Genomic DNA, 20,195 nt, shown 5'->3' with positions numbered 1-20,195 from the left:
CACCAGATGTCAAAGAGAAAAACAACTACCAGACTTTTCGAAGACATCTGAAGGCAGCCCTGTTTAGGGAAGCTTTTAATGTTTAATAGGTTATTGCATTTTAATATTCTGTTGGAAGCCGCCCAGAGTGGCTGGGGAAACCCAGCCAGATGGGCGGGGTATAAATAAATTATTATTATTATTATTATTATTATTATTATTATTATTATTATTAGGATTCCTTGGTGTACACCCAACTTTCTTTATCTCATATCGTAGAATTGTACGTTGGAAGGGAGCCTGGGGGTCATCTATGTCCAAGCCCCAGCAATGCAGAAATCTCAATGAAAGCATCCACAACAGATAGACAACCAACCTTTGCTATTTCTATTTCTATTTTATTTTTTATATTTTTATTAAAGCTTTCTTGATTTGCTGAAAAAACTCTGCCGCCTCCCAAGGGAGTCTGTTCCACTGTCAAACAGCTCTTGCCACCAGAAAGTTCTTCCTGATGTTTATCCAAGAAAGTTATTCCTGATGTATGTCCAAGAAAGGAGTCTCTTTTTCTTGTAACTTGAAGCTATTGATTCAGGTCCTTACCGCCCCCCCCCCCAACACAAGAAAACAAGCTTGCTCTGTCTTCCATATGTTGGCCTTTTAGATATTTGAAGATGGCTGCCATATCGGCTCTCAGTCTCCTCTTATCTAAGCTAAACACATTACTTTATTGCAATGGCTGCTATGAAACAGATCCTATTTAAAAGTCCAAGTCTGCTTCTCATCCACCATCAACTTCCACGCCATCAGTCACCTATTCCCTGACTCCACTCTCAAGGTTGACTCAGCATCAGCGTTCAAACTCCCTTTCAAAGGCTCATCCAATCACCGCTCACTGTGCATTTACCTCAATTCCTCTATTAATATCTATGCATATAGCATTATGTTCAAAACACCAGAACTTCATAGTCCACCCCCAACCACAATTGGGCTGCCCTATTCTTAGGATGGTAGCACAGGTGTCAGGGAGGAGGTGAAAGGCACAGACAGGTACGGAGATGTGTGGCCCTTAGGTGCCATTTCTGTCCCACGATACTTCCAAGTGAGAGCAGGAAGCCTTACCCTTCTAATTGTCGTATGACATGTGGTCCTATGGTGTCTCCATGAAGCTAAATCAGAAGACTGCTGAGCCTTTGAGAGGCTACTGTGATTTTAACCAAAAGCAGAACTGTCAACAGATCTGCTGCTTCCTGTTCAGAATGGCTGGGAGATTAATTTCCCCTGGCAGAAAGGCTTTAATTACTGTTTTCCCCTTGCTTAACTCTCTCCCCCCCCCCCCCTCCTTTTATAATGCAATACTGGTATTTCACTATAAAATAAAGGCAAGGAGAGTAGCTCCATCCATCCATCCATCCCTCCCCTTTTGCAGGCAGCAGAAGTTGACTAATTAAGGGGCAATTATGGCAGGGACGCGGGTGGCGCTGTGGGTAAAAGCCTCAGCGCCTAGGGCTTGCCGATCGAAAGGTCGGCAGTTCGAATCCCCGCGGTGGGGTGCGCTCCCGTTGCTCGGTCCCAGCGCCTGCCAACCTAGCAGTTTGAAAGCACCTCCGAGTGCAAGTAGATAAATAGGGACCGCTTACTAGCGGGAAGGTAAACGGCGTTTCCGTGTGCGGCTCTGGCTCGCCAGAGCAGCGATGTCACGCTGGCCACGTGACCCGGAAGTGTCTCCGGACAGCGCTGGCCCCCGGCCTCTTGAGTGAGATGGGCGCACAACCCTAGAGTCTGTCAAGACTGGCCCGTACGGGCAGGGGTACCTTTACCTTTTTATGGCGCTATGAATCACTTACCAGTGACAGTTGTGCATGTGTAGGTGCTCCACACAATCAGGACCCCTGGTTGTGCAGGGTTCCCCATGGGGAAAGGCCACAGCTCAGGCCTCATCCAGTCTTGTCCTTGCCCCACTGCTTTCCCCTAGAAAAAACCCTCAATATTTACTGCTGAATCAGAGCAAATGTCCATTGGGTTCTCCAGGTAGGATTCCCTGTCCGGAATTCTGGAGAGCCACGGCCAGTCACTGTAAACAATACTGACCAAGGTGTTCCAATGGTGTCCATAAGGCAGGTACAACAGAGCTACACATTTACTTTGCTCACGGAGGCATGGACTTATTTGTAAGCACTCTGCAAACCACAACCCGTGCATTTTAATTTAAAGCCTTCCTTGGGGGGAATAGAATTTGATGTTCTTCTTCAAAGAGAATTATCTTGGGGCATATCAACACCACAGAATTAAAATGGCTTTATTAGTTGTGCTTCTGAGAGATTCTCTAAGGATTTCCTATGGAATTGTCAATACCCTTGACCCAAACTACAAATGCTTTTGGGGGGGGGTTAATGATACAGTTATGAAACTGCCACGTTACATAGATAACCCTAGATATTAAATAGATATTATTGAAAGGATTCAAAATGAGATTTCAGAAGGAGGAGGAGGAGGAGGAGGAGAAAGCTAGCCTGAGAGGAAGGTTTTAAATTGAAATGTGATTTGCATTTACAAACTTGAACAATTCAGTTGTTGTGATGTGTGAAGTTTGCACACCAGCCGGCAATTCTCACCTGCAATCCTGACACTCAGTTCTAGGGGTCTTTGGATGCTGAGACCTTGCGCTACAGAGTTTGGCACCCCAAGGGTTTACACAGACCACAGAGATAAAATGAGAAGGTCCTATGGATAGGTCTGGCAGTGGTGCACATCAATAACTCCTCTTTTAATTACTACCAGTGCAACGTGCTTGCTTTTAAAAACTTAAGAACTTATTATCACAGTGGACAACCAGTTGTCTACGGGAAGCCTGAAAGCAGTACCTGAGTGCAACAGACACTCTTCATTTTTTATTTCCAGCAACTGATATTCAGAGGCATGCTGCCTGTCCCCTCTCTCAGCTTCCATGTTCCAATTACATATCCCCCACTGACTCATTTGATACATGCCTGGGCTAAAGAATTGTTATTATGGTGCCCACATATGTATTGCAAAGTGTTTTTCGGGTACTGAAGAACATACTTTGAGTCTCTGCCCCAAAGCCTCTGCAGGTTTTGTTTTCCATTGTGTTTATTAAGTTTTATCAACAAACATGACAACAGAGTATAGTCATGAATTGCAGCTTTTAAATAATGAATTCAAATCTACAGGATTTCCTCATCCCAGTCTACATGGACTTCAGAATTCTACAATTTCATGGCAAGGAAGTCTGGTTTGAGAAGCAGAGCCATTCCATCATAGCAGAATTATGGTTTTCCTGCCCTCCTCTCCTTCTTGGAACGACAAATCTATGGTTTTCATGCACCAGTTACTGCTACACATGTTTTGAGGCTTGCACCCAAAGTAGAATTATGTATTTCACTCTTTGGTTTTTATTGATAATAGCCATATCCCATTGTAATGCTAAGAGTATACCTGCACTTCAAACTTATACCATCTATTGCATAGACTTTGGGGAGCCGCAATTTGGTGTGAGTGCCAAACATTCTCTGTTCAGGATCCCTCATCCTTCTCGTACAACCACAATGCCCAGAGTTCACTAGGGAGAGGGAATGGTGGCTAAACCTGTTTGTAGTGGACATGCTTTCTATTCCACAGACAGAGAACCTGGGGCCCTGGGGCTGCTGTTGGACTCCGGCTCCCATCAGCCACTCCAGCATACCCAGCCAGCAGGCATGATGGGAGCTGTAGTCCAGCAATAGCCAGAGGATCACCAGAATTTCCCCCTAATTTTCTGCTCTAATCCCTGGCTAGAATGAATCCACTGGATGTCAGAAATAGATTACTGGAGGTGGTATCATGTGGTTTTTCTGTGGGTTGTATTCAATGTGTGCAGTGAGCGAAAGGCAGCTCATGCAAGCAATCTTTCTCTTCTCCTCCCCTCTACACTCTGCAGTTCCTCCCCGGGGAATGACTAAAAACATCTGGAGGGCCACAGATTCCCACCCTTGAAGGAGAGAATAAATTTTGCCCTTGTGGTGATGATCCAAAACAGCACTATGCTTACAGAGGTTCACACTGCATTCAGTATCAAGATGTCATGGTGTCCTTTTGTGGATTTTCCCCTCCCTAGGGCATGATCTGTAATTTTTTCTTGGTTCCTTTCTTCCTCTTGGGCGCTTTTCTTTCCCTCCCAATATGAGCGAAGGAAGGCTCCTTTGTCTCGGGAAGAGGACTCCGGTGATCCAATTTGACTTCCTTTGTATCTTTCAGTGGTTTCAACTGCAGCCAAAGTGCCTCAGCTTTTTCATTCATTTAGGAACCCCGACTTGAGTTAGTACGTATGCATATTATCTCTCTGTCTACCCTGCATGGTTCTCATTTATAACCTGCAATCTCGGCACAACCTTGCACAGAACACTGCTTTGGTGGAATCAGTAATTGGTCAGAGATATTAATCGATGCTCCAGCTACATCACAAATGCCACTTTGACGTGCGTTCTGAATCTCGCTGCTCCGTTTTGGCTGCTCTGGGTATATTTGGAGCTGAGAAGCCAGTTGTTTTGGACGCACTAGATCAGAGATGGAGGACCTGTGCCCCTCTAGATGCTGTTTGACTCCCAACTCCCATCATTCCCAGCCAGTATAGCCAGTGGTCAGTGATGATGGGAGTTGGAACCATATCTGGGAAGCTACTCCTCCTCTCAATGAGTGTGTTACAGCTATCTCTCCCACCACACCCATAGTCCCCCACAATTTTGCTCCCCAAAGCACAATACAAGCACCGGCGGTACCGATATTATTTTCCTGCAACACTAACTCAATTCTCACCTATGGGTTTCCTGCTCCTTTTGGCTTTTCCCCACACATTAACTGATGGCCAGTAAATGGGATCCCTATTATATTTTGTTATTTAGATGCTAGGGACGCGGGTGGCGCTGTGGGTTAAAGCCTCAGCACCTAGGACTTGCCGATCGAAAGGTCGGCGGTTCGAATCCCCGCGGCGGGGTGCGCTCCCGTCGCTCGGTCCCAGCGCCTGCCAACCTAGCAGTTCGAAAGCACCCCCGGGTGCAAGTAGATAAATAGGGACCGCTTACCAGCGGGAAGGTAAACGGCGTTCCGTGTGCTGCGCTGGCTCGCCAGATGCAGCTTGTCACGCTGGCCACGTGACCCGGAAGTGTCTGCGGACAGCGCTGGCCCCCTGGCCTCTAGAGTGAGATGAGCGCACAACCCTAGAGTCTGTCAAGACTGGCCCGTATGGGCAGGGGTACCTTTGCCTTTTTATTTAGATGCTGCCAATGAGGGCACTTAAATAATGATACTGAGTACTAACAGGATTTAATGAAAGAAATGGAATACCACCAGCAGATGCTGAACATAGCCCACACCAAGGATGGGGAAACTTTGACCCTCCAGATGTTGCCAAACTGCAACTTCCACCATCCCTGACCATTGGCCATGCTGGCTGGGGCTGGAGGGGGCTGGGTTCCAACAGCATCTGAAGGTCCACAGCTTCCCTATCCTTGTCTACACTTTCCAAGGTGGAATCCCATGTCCGCATGTGGAATAATCCCCTGCACTCCTGGTAGCTGCTTCAATCAGCACATGCACCCCAAGAGAGGCTGATTTTCTCCTCCCAATCTTTCCATTCCCCCTTGCTTGGGGTGGGGTTCCTAAGCATATATCACATGGTAAAAGGGCTGGCATTTTGGATCCTGTTTGCCAAACACACAGACACACGCCAAAGGAACCAAGTGGTCCACACTTAGGGCTGTAAGGTCTATGGCAGAAGAGGCCTTTGGGAGGCTCACGGTGATATGCGCATGTGCCTTCCTCTCCCTCCCTTTGCACAGCCGCCGTACGACAGGGTGACTCCCGAGCACATGGTCACTTCTCTCTGTTTTTGTTGCTCCTGTCCTCGTCCTGATGTGTTAGGTACAAAGGCAGGAAGCTGGCCCAGCACAAGTCGGAAATAGAATGTTTCACTCCCAAAGGGAGTATGGGAAATGGTGGGAGAGCAACCATGAGCAGGTAAGCAAAAGCATGAGCGCCGCAACCCCCTCCTTTCCCAGGCCGTGTGAGATGTCTGTCAGTTGGAGGAGCATCTCGAGAGACATTGTAACCCACCTCCTCAATGTGTCAGCGCTGTACATCCCATACGATATGTCTGTAGAAGCTCGGACACCACCGCTCCTTGTTTCCTTGTATGTTGTCGGAACCTGCAAAACAGGGTTGCTAAGCCAACCTGGTCTCCTCTTGAGTCTGTAGCAACAGCTTGATCTACAGCAGGTGAAGGGGGCAACTGCATGGAGAATGGAAGTGTTACCGCCTCATGTTTGTTGATCAAGGAGCAAAGAAAGGTCAGCTTAAACAGAAGCTGGCAACCCTAGCTGCAAGACGGACACTGTCTTTCTCAGTGACGGGAACCGTTTTGTCCGCGATTCGTTCTTTTGCCGCCAAAAAGGAGACTCTTTGCAACAAAACATCCCCCCTGCTGGTATGTACTTGGCCTAGCCCAGCTGGCAAAGAATCATCAGCATCGGTCTCTGGCATGTGTTGCTGTGGGCTACGCACATGGTGAATTTGTTACAAATGTGCCACTGGCTTTATCCTTTTTATTTTAATACCAGTGGTGCATTGTAATGATCGGACAAGGGCTTCCTGGGGCACTCTTGGCATTACTGAAGTACTCTCAGGCATGCATAGTCGACAATGACAGCACTACAAAATGCATGCCAAGAGCTTAAAGGATGTCTGAACAAACCCAGAGATCGCCACTGAAGGACTCTGTACTGCACTGAGCATGGAGACAATAAACAAAGAAAATTAATAAGCAGCTTGGGGAGCTCAATCCTACCTCCCAAAATCTCTCACCTGGCCTCCGGTATAGAGTCCTACTTATGTCCACCACATGCATCTGCACTTATGAATCTTTCTCTTGTATGGGATGAGATGCAAGCAATGAAGGACTCTTCAGCCAAGAGAAGGGGAGAGAAATGTGATTCAGTTCGCATTCGAAGGTGAACCTGCCTTCAAAATAGGGAAGGATTTTTCTTCTTCTAATTTTCCAGGTCTTACAAGTTCTTGTCAGATGCTGCCAGCCCAGGAGCAGGCAAGTGAGTTTCAGATGGCAGGGAGCTAGTAGTTCGGATGATATTTATCCTGTTTTTGAGAATCTCCTGTGAAGCTAACTTGTCACTGGCTCATAAATTATATTCACAGTCCAATCTATTTTGTTTCTAAGCTTTCCCCCCAGCAACTTTAACATGCACAAAGGACATTTATTCATTCTTGCTAAATTACTTTCCCTAAAAATTCTTCATCAGCATAAACTTGGAGACACGCATATTTCTTCCAGATATGGCAAGCTCTAAATTTCCTTTTGACAGCTGTAATATGAATACATCAACTTTTACAACTATCATTCCATCCATATATTTAGCTTATCACATTGACATGTCTCTTAACCCAAAATTTATTGACCATCAACTGATAAACAAAACTTTAAGTGCCTTTATGACCTTGGATGATAAATTGAGCTTTCACCAAATGTGAGATAAACCTGTAGCCATGAACATTAATGACCCAACATTCTTCCTATGTTTGTGAAAACAAACCATTCTGCCTTCTGAATAAAATTGAAATCAGTTACCCAAAATTCTTCTGAAGCTCACTTTAGGGCTGTGTACTCCCTTCAAAAAATTACTATACTTAATTATTTACAATGTCAACTTCTTAATTATTTCTCACGGACCATCCTCATTTGGGTATGACTTGATTTTGTTAAAATAAAATATGATCTGTTCTTTATTTGGAGATAGTAGCCATTCCAGAAAAATTAAAGCATCTACAGTATAGTGTAATATCCGTGACACTGTGAAAAATTAGATTCTGACCAGAGATGGTAGAATTTGTCATTTTAGCCAGGAATAATGAAGAGGCAAATCCAGATCCCTAGAGCAATCTCATCTGACAGCTGAACCAACTTTTAATCAAGATGAAGTAAAAAGTTTACAGTGTCACTTACAAGGAATATAAACTTGGTTGCTAAAACCGTAAGAGATAAAGGAATTTCCCATTTTAGTGTTGACATTCCTCTCTGGGTGATACATCTAATGTCCCAAATATGCCTGAATGATAGTTCTCCATCACTATCAAGTTCTTACGGCGACATGTCTCCATCATTATTTTAGAGCCTGACCACCTCGGTGACAAATTGTGGACAGGATTTCAGAATGGAAAACAGTGTGTGTCCCCACAAAAAAAAAATACGAAAGTCAACCTTCTCCTAAAGCATTTGGATAATCTACAAAGCATCATTCAAAATGAATAACAATCCTTTTTAATGGACTCCCGGGTGTTCCTTCCATGGCGATCTCTTGAGTTGTTCAGGTCATCAATTTAATCCCTGCTGTTCTGTCTTTTTATTCCCTCGTTGGGCTTCAATGATGTCAGCAGTGGTCGATTGTGTTCACACATCTGCTCAGGATTGATCCACAGCTTCTGTTTGTTTGTCAACCTCTCCGTGTGGCATTCTCTCTCTCTCTCTGTGCCCCCTCCATCTCTCTCTCTTCCCTCTTTTTCTCTCTCTTGTCTTGGCTGTGCCCATTTCTAACTTGATTGATCTGTTCTGGAAAAAGAACAGCAATTCAGTTGAAGAACAAGAAGCAAATTGGTGGGGAAGAAAAGTGCATGCAAATATCAATTACTCATATGCCGTTTTAGCCTGTTGACAGCGGGGAGGGGGCTGCTTCCCCACAGTGTATGCAATCTTTGTCCTGTATATTTTCCCTCCAGTGAAGAGCCAATGTTCATTCTATAGCATGATGAATTTCATTTCAGTAGAGCTGAGAGACAGCACGCTCTTGAGGAAGATGCCCTACATTTGTTAGCTTAAATCTTATTAAACAGGCCGAGGGCGTTTCTACTTGCATGGAGGTAAATGCGCCTGAAATCAATGGGGCTTTACTTCCAAGGAATTTTGGTACAGAAGTCTCACAGGTAGAGCAAAGGTCTACCAGCAATCTCAAGAGAGAATTTTAGATATGCATATCTGGTGGGAGAATTCCGCTTTCCTCTGCGGGCCACAGACATGTCAGTCTTGGTGTGGTGAATCTGCAACAGTGCTTTGGAGCATTGATGCATTGATGCATGACCTTACCATGTCAACTGTATGACAAGTGAGTGTGTGCTGTGAGACTGTTTGGAATATGAAACTTGTTTATGTCTTTGAATTCGGGCTGGGCAATATATCATCCAAAACAGGTTTGAAGTCCATATTGTCATATCGGTTTCATAATTGAATAACGTGAATCACGGTGTGTGCGTGCACATGTGCTATGCAAAAAATTAAACGTGGGGGAAACTGTGAAGACAGCCAATGCTTCTCTCAATTCCTGCAGCCCCTGTTGACTCTGCTGGCTCAACTCTCCACTGCCTCCTGCAGAGGGGATAACTGTGAAGCCATCCAATGCCTCTACATAGCTCCATCCTTATTTCAACCATCATGATATATCACAATGTTTAGCTGGTGATATATCACGATGTTGAAAACCAGATATCGGCCAGCCCTGCTTTGGATTAATGCTCATGTTTTGCACCGATAACACAGGCTTGGCACAGTGGTCTTTGGCAACCAATCCTGTACTTCCCTTGCCTTGCACAGTGTAGACCAAGAAGATAAATAAACACTGCAGCCAATAAAACAATTGTTTCCACAATTCCTTAGGTCAGGTTTAGGGAACTTTTGACTTTTCAGATGCTGCTGGACTACAGTTCCCATCAACCCCAGCAAGCATGGCTAGTGCCCAGCGAATGATGGGTACAGTATGGGCGAATGATGGGTACTGAATGATGGGTACTACAACAACTGGAAAACCAAAGATTCCCCACATCTGCCTTTTGGGAAAGTCCAAGTCTTCATCATATGAATGTCGATAAAACCCAGTAATGGACGTGACAACAGAAGGAATGGAGGCTAGAAGAGCAGAAACCATTTTCTCTTTTCATGTAGGCACAGATATTTAACTTGTGTTGTTCTAGTTATTTTCTGTCTGTGCCAACATGGGGATAAATCATGGCAGGGATGAAGGACCTTTAACTCCCTGGATGGTGACGGATTCCTGCTCCCATCAGCTCCAGCCAGCAAGATCAATGTTCAGGGATGAGGAGAGTCCGTAGCCCACAAACATCTGGAGGGCTGTAGGTTCCCTGCCCCAGATTTAAGGCATTGAGATTGGTTGACTTATCATCACAGAGACAAACCCTCATGCAAGCTGTTGCGAGACAGATATACGTTTCTTATTTGTTGCATTTAATTAAGTCGGTAATTTTAAGCCAAAGTCATAGCCGCGCTACCAAGGCATCGATGTTTTGACAGCCTCATAAAACATCCCATCACATAATTGATTTTAGATGATGGAAGTGAAAGCTATTAGTGGGCGGCTTGTGACTGATTGTTGCTCAAATATAAAAGTGCCTTGCAAACAACTAACATCATGCACATAAAAATGTTTCATGTTTGTGCAACAGCTCCCATTTTGTGGTTTTCTCCAGCTCCTTTTCCGTGGAAGAAAATTGCTTGGGAGAAACCACCTTTCCAGCTCAGTGAACATGATGTTGCCAGCCTCCTGTTACTGTTTGAGCTGATGCATTGACTTTTCCCAGGGTATCATTGTAAGCAACATGGCCATGACGCAGCTTCCAACTTTTGAAGCCCAAATTGGTTTGCATGGTCCATTCTAACACCTAGAATCCAGAGAAGGAGGAGCATCTAAGTTCTCTTTGGGTGCAATGCCTGAACAGGAAATATGGGTGCTAAGAGGAGGCATGGAGTCCTACTCACTCATCCCCTTCCACAACATCCATGTGAGCTCCAGACCACCCCATCTCTGATCTCAGCCTTCCTTCTACTGAAGGTAAGAAGAGGACTACCTACTACTCTAGTTTGCTTTAACGTTGAGTAGAAGCCCTGTGTGATCCGGAACCCTGAAAAAGAAGGGTTCTCAATCTCATGGAGACTTCTACTCATGTTCAAGCAAACACGAGCAGAGGTCCCCTTCAGACCTTCCTCATTCAACATAGAAAATTCGGGGCATGCAGAGGTAGGGGCGTTTTGTACAATTGCGGCTGCTCCATATCAAAAGGGATATTGCAGAGTAAGTAAATGTTCCGAAAAAGGCAACCCAAATGATCAAGGGGCTGCAGTAACTCCCCTATGAGGAGGCCATAGCCCCAGGTGCCTGTCATTGGGGATCTCTGGGTCCCAGAGCCACAGCACCCCCGGCCCCTCACTGAATGGCCGCCTGGTTAGTGTTGGGGGGATGCACACATAGGCAGGCGGACAGGCAGAGTGGTGCAGCACAGCCCCATGAACCCTCCGTGCCCTACGCCCACCCAGTGGCAGCAGTGAAGGTGTGGCAGGATTTCGTTTACCCTGCATACCCAGTGCCTGGTCCCACCCGTTGCATGTGCACATGCACACCGGGCGCCAGTGAATTGCACAACACTGCTGATTTGCATAACACTGCTGATTTGCTCGCACAGGAAGTAGTGATGGTCACCAACTTTAGAAGAAGATTAGGCAAATCAACAGAGGATATGGCTATCAATAGCCATCATGGCTATCTACTCTGTACACTGTTGGAGGCAATAAGGCTCTGAATACCAGTTTCTGGGGGGCACAAGTGGGGGGAAAACTGCTGAGGGATTCTTACAGGCTCCTTCGACAAAAGGGTGCTGGACTAGTTGGGCCTTTGGTCTCCTGCCTCCTACTAATGTTCCTATTTCCTGTTCAGGCCTAACACCTCAACAGGGTTCTCTAGACCTTTGATGGAGGTATTTTAAGCAGAGGATTGTTATAATAATAATAATAATAATAATAATAATAATAATAATAATAATAAATTATTTATTTAACCCGCCCTCCCTGGTTCAGAAAACCGGGCTCAGGACAGCTAACAACAAATTTAAAACACTTAATTGATGCAACAAAAAACAGCATAAAATACAGTATAAAATGTACAATAACAATAAATTCAATTCAATTCAAAAATCAATTTAGGCGGGAAATCCATCCAATAAACATTAGATGATCACCAGGGCTAGCTGGCTAAATTAGTCCTATTTGGGCCAGCGAGGAGACCAGGGGAGAATTAGCTGTGGGATCCCAGAGTGGGTAATCTTCATAAAAAGGGGAGGGGAGGGAAGGAAGGGGAATAAAAGATCAGCTAAGTTCAAGTTGAAAGCCAGGAGGGATAGCTCTGTCTTACAGGCCCTGCGGAAGGAAATTAAATCCTGCAGGGCCCTGGTCTCATGGGACAGAGCATTCCACCAGGTCGGAGCCATCACTGAGAAGGCCCTGGCCCTGGCCCTGGCCCTGTTGTGGTTGCAAGATTGCTCCATTGAGCAGGGGGTTCCACTATATGACGTCTCAGGTTTCTCCCAACTCTTAAAAACCTATTCAATTGCTTCATGCAGAGTCAGGCTATTGGTCCTCTAGGGCAGCGCTGTCTGACCAATGGCAGCTTACCAGATTTTCACACAGCCACAGGACAGGCTGGGAACTGAACCGGGGACACTGTGTGTTCCATCACTTTGCATGTCTTTCTTGTGCAAAGCCTGCATGTCGCAAGCCCTTATATAGCTCGGCAGCTAGGCAGATCTGAGACACTACAGAGCTATGCTGCTGTTTGTTTTTATGGTAGGCTCGCTGCTCCAGCCAAAGCTTTGAGTCTTCCCACCCCCCACCCCCCGCCCAAATGGAAGCCCAAGGTGAATTTTACTATCTTGCAGCTGCAACTGCAGAGGAGGAGGAGAAGGAAAACAGCATTTTTACTTGATTTATCCACCGCTATAAGCACTCATCTGTGCTCTTTAAAAAAATAATTACAGAGGTGCAGAGATTTTTTACAGCAGTGAGTTTGCCAGAAAATGGTGCACATTCAATGAGATATTGAAGCCCCCAAATTCCTGGGAATTGCAAAAAGGCAGAGTGCTGTTGCCCTCAGGTCCTGTTTCTGGGCTTTCCACAGGCATTTGTCAGCTGCTGTCATAACACGATGCTGGATAGCTCAGTCGGTAGAGCATGAGATGCTTAACCTCAGGATTGTAGGTTTGAGCCTCACATTGGTCAAAAGATTCCCGTATTGCAGGGGGTTGGACTAGATGATGCTCAGGTCCCTTCCAATTCTCCAGTTCCATGATTGTATGATTTCATGGCATAATGGGCCATCAGCCTGAGCCAGCAGAAATCTTCCTTCGTTATTTCTGTCCAAGCATTTGGCATGCGCAAGTACTGAATGTGCGAAGGGGCTTCTGAGAATGTACCTGGGTTGTCCTGCCTCAAGTAACAAAGATATGTGGGGAGGGGGGCAGCCCATAGCTCAGTGGTGGAGGCTCTGCTTTCCATGCAGAAAGTCCCAGGTTCAAGTCCTGGCATCTCCAGTTAGGAATGGGAATGTCCCCTGCTGAAACCCTGGAGAGCTTCTGCCAGTCGGTGAAGACAATGCTGAGTTAGGTGAGCCATTGGCCTGATTCAGTATAAGGAAGTTTCCTATGTCCCACTGTGGGGAAAAGGCATGATAGGAGCATAGCTGTCAACTTTTCCCTTTTCTTGCAAGGAATCCTATTCAAAATAAGGGAATTTCCCTTTAAAAAAAGGGAAACGTTGACAGCTATGGATAGGAGAAACAAAAGTTATGATGAATTTTCATGAGACTTTTTAAAAGGGGGAAAGAAACTGATGTGAAAATATGCAAAAATATGCAAAAAAAAATATAGGAAATTGAGAGAAACAAAAAATGTCAGATTCACCCATTCCTCTGTGGGTTAGAGAGAGAGAAAGGGAAGGAGAGAGAGAGAGAGAGAGAGAGAGAGAGAGAGAGAGGTGCTTGCCTGCCTGTGAGCTTGGCAAGGGTTGGAAAACCCAACCGAAATCTTAACAGCAATAAGGACACCTTGTGACAGGGATGACGAAGGTGAAAGATTATTCGAGGGATGAAAAGCATTGGGACTGCATTCTGTGGAAAGCTGCCTTCAATATTTGAGGAGGGACAATGACTTTTGCATGTTTGTCAAACGTCGCTTTGTTTTCCCTCAACGAGAAAGCCAGTGATGCGATCTGACTGACCCCCTCAGTTAAACCTCTCGGATGGGCAAAGAGAGTGACACATGCGTCCCGAGGCCTATTTGGGTAGTGGGAGAAGGGAATTTAAAAATGGCCTTCTGCCTCCAATTTCCTGGAAATGCCACTGGTTTTTATGACTGACGCACTTTAGGGAGCGAAGAGGCTTAATTTGCTACATGAACGTGACACAGAGCTCTACAGTAAAAAAAAGAAAGAAAGAAAAGGAACCAGTCTGGCACTTTCGATATATGGACATGGCAAAGAGCCCAGCTTGGGGTGGCAGCCGCTGACAAGAGACTCAGTGCCTCCCTGGCTATTAAATGACACACTTCTGTTCTGTCAAGCAGGTGGCCTGTAATTAGGCAATTAGCTCCCAACAAGGCCAGTTGTGTAGTCACCCTGAATGGCTGGACAATCCTCTCAGAACCTAGCTGGACAGTACGTGAGGGAAATGAATATATGCACGCAAGACTTCCTCATCAAAAGACTGCTAACTCTCTCTATTCCAGCACTCTTAACAGTCTGGAGGTTCCAGGTCAGGAAACCCAACCCCTAATCTCAGGGTGAATGAGAAAGACCATCATAATAACACATGTCACAGCCTCACTGTGGCTATCTTGCTTTGGGGAGGGGTGTTTAGCTGCATTCCCCCCCCCCACTGTAATAATAATATTATTATTTGTACCCTGCCCATCTGACTAGGTTTCCCTAGCCACTCTGGGCAGCTTTCAGCATGTATAAAAACATAATAAAACAGCAAACCTTAAAAATGGCTGCCTTCAGATGTTTCCTAAATGTTATATAATTACTCGTCTTCTTGACATCTGATGGGAGGGCGTTCCACAGGGTGGGTGCCACTACCAAGAAGGCCCTCTGCCTGGTTCACTGTAGCTTCACATCTTGCAGTGAGGGAACCACCAGAAGGCGCTCGGAGCTGGACCTGAGTGTCCGGGCTGGATGATGGGGGTAGAGATGCTCCTTCAGGTCTACAGGGCCCAGGCTGTTTAGGGCTTTAAAGGTCAACACTAACACTTTGAAATGACCCCATGGCTGTTGATTGAGACAATGAATCTAAGTCCACAGCCCGCAAGCTTGTGAGTTTCCCTATGGGGAATATCCCATGCAGATATTCCCCTGCCTCTTCCCCATGGAAAACTGTAGGAATCCCATGAGGTGAGGACCTTCTATGATGATGCTTACTGATTCTTCCCCGAGCTGTTTTTGAAATCTGCCTTGGTTTCATTTGTGTGATACCGCATTGAATTCTGGTCTGGGAGAGATATCAATAAAGATGACAATAAACCCTTAAACTACAAATTCCATGAAAGATTGGCCAGGAATCAAGAAATTAAATTCATGTGGGAATGGAAAACAAGTAAATTTCCAACTAAGTTTCTCGGAAAGTGAGTATCCCCCCCCCCTCCCTACTTCTCTGGTTTTCTTGACTCTTCGTTTTACACATAAACTTCCAGAAGCAGAGGTCTAATTTCCTAGACTTATTTCTAATCTAAGAATCCCATCCCCTCAGGGATGACACCTGGGGCGGGCCACACACCCCACGCTCCCCCTTCCTCCGCCAGTGCCCATCCATACTCCACTCTGGTCCCAGGGCTACTAACTACATTAACTCACAAATCCCAGCTACTCCTTTAACCAACATTTCATCCTCTTACCTGAACTTTTGACAGCAAAGCCCCTCCTCCCATCCAGTCACAATGTAAAACACAGTTCTCTACAGGTACATTCAAACACGGGGAATGTTGCATTAGTTTTCCTGATCCTAATGCTGATCCTAATGGGACACGGGTGGTGCTGTGGGTTAAACGGGTGGTGCTGTGGGTGGGTGCTGGTGATTTTGAATGGGAGCTAAGCTCAGCTGCCACCCATGGGGGCTGCCTGCCGTCTTAAAACACCCCAAACGCATCACGCTAGACCATAGATCTCTGAAATCAATACATTTCAAAGATCTGCGTGCCAACGCGTGGCATTTTGGGTAACCCAAAACGGTAGGTGGCCACTGCAGATGAGTTTGGCTCCCATTCAAAGGAGGCAACACTGTTTGTTGTAATGGGTTGAGTGCTGAGTAGCATCATGGCTGGGGTAAGCTGGCAAATGGGCATTCCAAACTCTTGGGGCTATCAGAACACTGCCTGAGCTGGCCAGCCACTTGTGATGGCCCTGCTGTTAATGTCTCCCTTAGATATGAACCTTAAGTTCCTTCTCTCTCTCTCCCTCTCTTCCTTGTTTTGCAGCTCCAATGGAAAATCGGTCACATGGGCCCAGAACGAGAAGAGCACAAGCAGGGGAGCCCACCTCTGGCAGAGGCTTTCCGTTCATATCAACAAGAAGGAGAACCCCAACCAAACGGCCGTGATCAAGCCTTTCTCCAAAAGCACAGCCAGCAGCCAGCACAGTGGCAGCGGCAGCAGCGGTGCCACACTCACCGTCCCGCTCCCAGAGTCCAGTGCCAAACCGCTTTACGACGTCTCCGAAGCAGAGGAGCACTACCCGGCTCAGTACCGAGCTCAGACCCCTTCCCCCATCAGCACCATCAGCCAGAGGACCGCCTCACTCAGCCGGACGGAGGACGACGTCCCGACGTTCCAGACGGAGCAAACCCAGAGGAGCAGCTCCTCCCAAGGCTCCCTGATGGAGCAGATCAGCAGCGTGGTGACCCGCTTCACCGCCAACATCAGCGAACTCAACTCCATGATGCTCTCCACGACCACGCCGGGAACCATGGTGGCCACCCCTCTGTGCTCTTCCTACCTGATCCCGAGAGAAATTCAGCTTCCTACCACCATGACGACGTTTGCAGAGATCCAGCCTCTCCCCGCCATCGAGGTCAACGGCGCATCTCAGTCGGCCAGGAAGCCGTCCTGCGGCAGCGTCAAAGAGGGCCCTTCGGCAGGAACACCAGCAGCGCCAAAGCCCGACCTAGAAGAGTTGGTGGCTTTGACGCCTCCCTCCCCCTTCAGGGACTCTGTCGACTCCGGGAGCGCTTCGCCCAGTTCCCCGGCCTCCGAATCCGCCCTGTGTATCCCCTCTTCGCCAAAATACGATTCGCTTATGATAAGAGATTATGCTCAGAGTTCTTCTTCTTTGTGAATGTAGCTCACGTTCAACCTTGGATCTCTACAGCTTCAAGACAAGAGAGACGGGAGGCCAACCCTCCGAGATCTCCAGTGTTTACAGACACAAATGAGAGTATTGGGTCACCTCGAATAAATAATAAAACACGGAAGCAGGAAAGGGAAAGACGAGTTATGCTCTTTAAACACACACAAAATAAAAAAAAAACTGTTAGCAGATCTTTGTGGCCTTAAAAACATGGGCTTTTAAATGAGATAAAAAAACTGCACCTATCTTTGAGGGCTTATAAGGAGTCTCTTAAATCACATACCAAGTGCTTTGCATTAGTATATAACAATGAACCGTCGACAACGCATATCGGAGAGAGAGTGTGAAAAGGAAGGTTGACGTTAAGCGACCGTCCAGCGTTTGTTTACTTGGATTCCTTAACCCAGAAGTGAACCTTGACCTTTTATCAAGATAACGGAAGACCAAAACGTTGAATGTACATTTTCTAAGAGACTTCAGATCTGGGACCAAAACAAATCCAGCTCCTTTTTTTGGTTCAAGGCGTTTGTTTGGGTTTTTTTAAATGAAGATCTCAACCTGTTCTCTCTAACTGCTGACCATTTTTTTTGGCTAAAACGTTATGTGTACATGGCGGTCCTCCGCGTGTTGACAGACGTAAGTTGATGCATTGCAGCGGATGACTGCAGTCACAGAGGGCTTTCCAAACGACTTCTCATCCGACAGATTTGTTTATGAGGAAAAGTAATAATAATCTCTTCAGTTAAGTATCTAAAAGAGTTTTTTTTTCTTTGTTAACATTGGATTCACCTCCAGAGCGACAAAATTCCAGGAGGATTTTCCTGACTATTTCACCGTGTTGCCAACCAATAATGGAGTAGCAAAAAAGAAAATTAATAATAACAATATTAATAATAATATTTTATGGAGTACTGTTTTGTAATTCCCTTACCAGGGCAAATGTTGAGGTGAATATTCTCTTTCTAGCGATGCTGTGGAGCTATTATAGCATAGCTGTGTTTCCCAAGTGAAATCCACACATTTTTATGGAAATTCTTACATTAACATTGCCAGTTTGAAATTTTTACCAGGCTCAAAGGTCTTTTAGTCATAAGGAAAAGGGGTCAGTTGTCTGATATCGTTCTCGAGGAGCAGGGAAGGGCCGTAGCTCAGTGACAGAGCATTGCTTTGCATGTAGAAGGTCCCAGGTTCTAGGGCTGGAAGAGAACCCTGTCTGAAATCCCAGGAAGCTTCTGCCAATCAGTGTAGACAATACTGAGCTAGGAGGACCAATGGACTGACTCAGCTTCCTGTGTTCCTATGAGTTGTTGCTCTCAATCAGAGAGGTGGGTCTCCCTAGGGAGATGTTGACAGTTGTCAGGGGAGGTGGGACTTCCTTCCTGGTCCCTCCCAATGCATCTTTTAATTGGGAGAGATGAGTGCAAGCTTACTGCTCTGCCAATCAATTGCAACTGCAATTTGAGAGGCTGCGTGCCCTTTCAGGATTAATTCTCGGTACTGTTTGGCCAACGAGGCAACCATCAGTATTTCACAGATTTTATGCTTTCTTTCCTTTATAGAGATGACGCACACAAACACACCAACTTTTTCAGGGTGTTAAAGCAGGCAACTGATTCATGGTGTGACTTTGCTCCCTCTGTCCTCCTTCAGTTTCCTGGATCGTGGGCCATGCACAAGAATGAGCAATGGCTGGAGGGAATATCGTGGGTTACGTTTCTGGCGTGACGGGCTGCTTCTCATAATACAGCCATCGCATTGGAAGTTTCTTGAAGCCATCGCTTTTGGGTGTGCCATTTGTCATGTGGATTGGGGAAATGGCGGGCGCGTGGGTGTGATCATTATGGGGTGGGTTGCCAAGCTAGGTCCAGATCAAGGCATTGGTTTTGTTGCTGGAGAAGTGGAACAACATCCCCAGCAAGATGGCTACCTTCCCTTTGGCGAGATCAAAGCCTTCTTCATTCATACTTTATCCATTCAGAGAACATACATGTGAATAAGTGCGAGTAGGGCAGGACTTGCTTCTGAGCATGGAAGTATCATGCCATCATCATGACTCATATCTATAGACTTGCCCTCCTTCCGTCTATCTAATCCCCTTCTCAAGCTGACCAGTCGGTAGCCATCACTAAATCTTGTGGTAGCTATTTGCTATGTGAAGAAGTTCTTTCACTTGTACCTTTCGGCCATGTTTATTTGCTCTGGATAGCTCAGGAAATTGGTTTAAGTCTATATATATCCATCGAAATGGGTGGCATGGTGTCTTTAAAGGTAAAGGTAAAGGGACCCCTGACCATTAGGTCCAGTCGTGGCCGACTCTGGGGTTGTGGCACTCATCTCGCTTTATTGGCCGAGGGAGCCGGCATACAGCTTCCGGGTCATGTGGCCAGCATGACAAAGCCTCTTCTGGCGAACCAGAGCAGCACACGGAAACGCCATTTACCTTCCCGCCGGAGTGGTGCCTGTTTATCTACTTGCACTTTGATGTGCTTTCGAACTGCTAGGTTGGCAGGATCAGGGACCGAGCAACGGCAGCTCACCCCGTCACAGGGATTTGAACCGCTGACCTTCTGATCGGCAAGTCCTAGGCTCTGTGGTTTAACCCACAGCGCCACCCACGTCCCTATGGTGTCTTTATTGCTTACTTATTTAACTGCTGAATGGTTGCCTTCTCTCTCCCAGAACATTTCAAAACACAAATTCCTATATATGAGCTAGAGGCCCATCATTACAGTTGCTAGAGGCTGCTAAGGAATTTGTGTTTTGAAATGTTCTTTGCCCCGCATTTTCGGGGAGAGAGAAGGCAACCATTCAGCAGTTAAATAAGTAATCAATAAAGACACCATGCCACCCATTTCGATTGGTGCAAAGGGCCATGGCTCAATGGCAGTGCATCTGTTTTGCATGCAGAGGATCCCTGCTTCAGTCCCCAGCATCTCCAGGTAGCACTGGGAGAGAAGCCTGCTTGAAAGCCTGGAGGCCTCCTGCCAGTCTG

General features: G+C 46.3%; 1 protein-coding gene across 5 annotated transcripts in view; it reads left to right on the top strand.

Annotated features, from left to right (window-relative positions):
* The window catches only part of GRM5 (glutamate metabotropic receptor 5), a 259,730-nt gene extending 240,173 nt beyond the window's left edge, over window positions 1-19,557 (top strand). For 2 of the 5 annotated variants that reach the window (XM_028726024.2, XM_028726025.2), the window contains exons 9-10: window positions 5,893-5,988; window positions 16,336-19,556. In XM_028726024.2, coding sequence (XP_028581857.2) covers window positions 5,893-5,988; window positions 16,336-17,191 — 952 coding nt within the window. In that variant the 3' untranslated portion in view covers window positions 17,192-19,556. Of the gene's footprint in view, window positions 1-5,892; window positions 5,989-16,335 lie in introns of those variants that run through there. The other 3 variants (XM_028726026.2, XM_028726027.2, XM_028726028.2) reach the window with 3 other exon arrangements.
* Window positions 19,558-20,195: the final 638 nt, after the last annotated feature.

The sequence above is a fragment of the Podarcis muralis genome, chromosome 4 (genome assembly GCF_964188315.1).
Source record: "Podarcis muralis chromosome 4, rPodMur119.hap1.1, whole genome shotgun sequence".
NCBI lineage: Eukaryota > Metazoa > Chordata > Lepidosauria > Squamata > Lacertidae > Podarcis > Podarcis muralis.
Note: the sequence above shows the minus strand (reverse complement) of the source record. Positions and strands in the feature narration are given on the sequence as shown.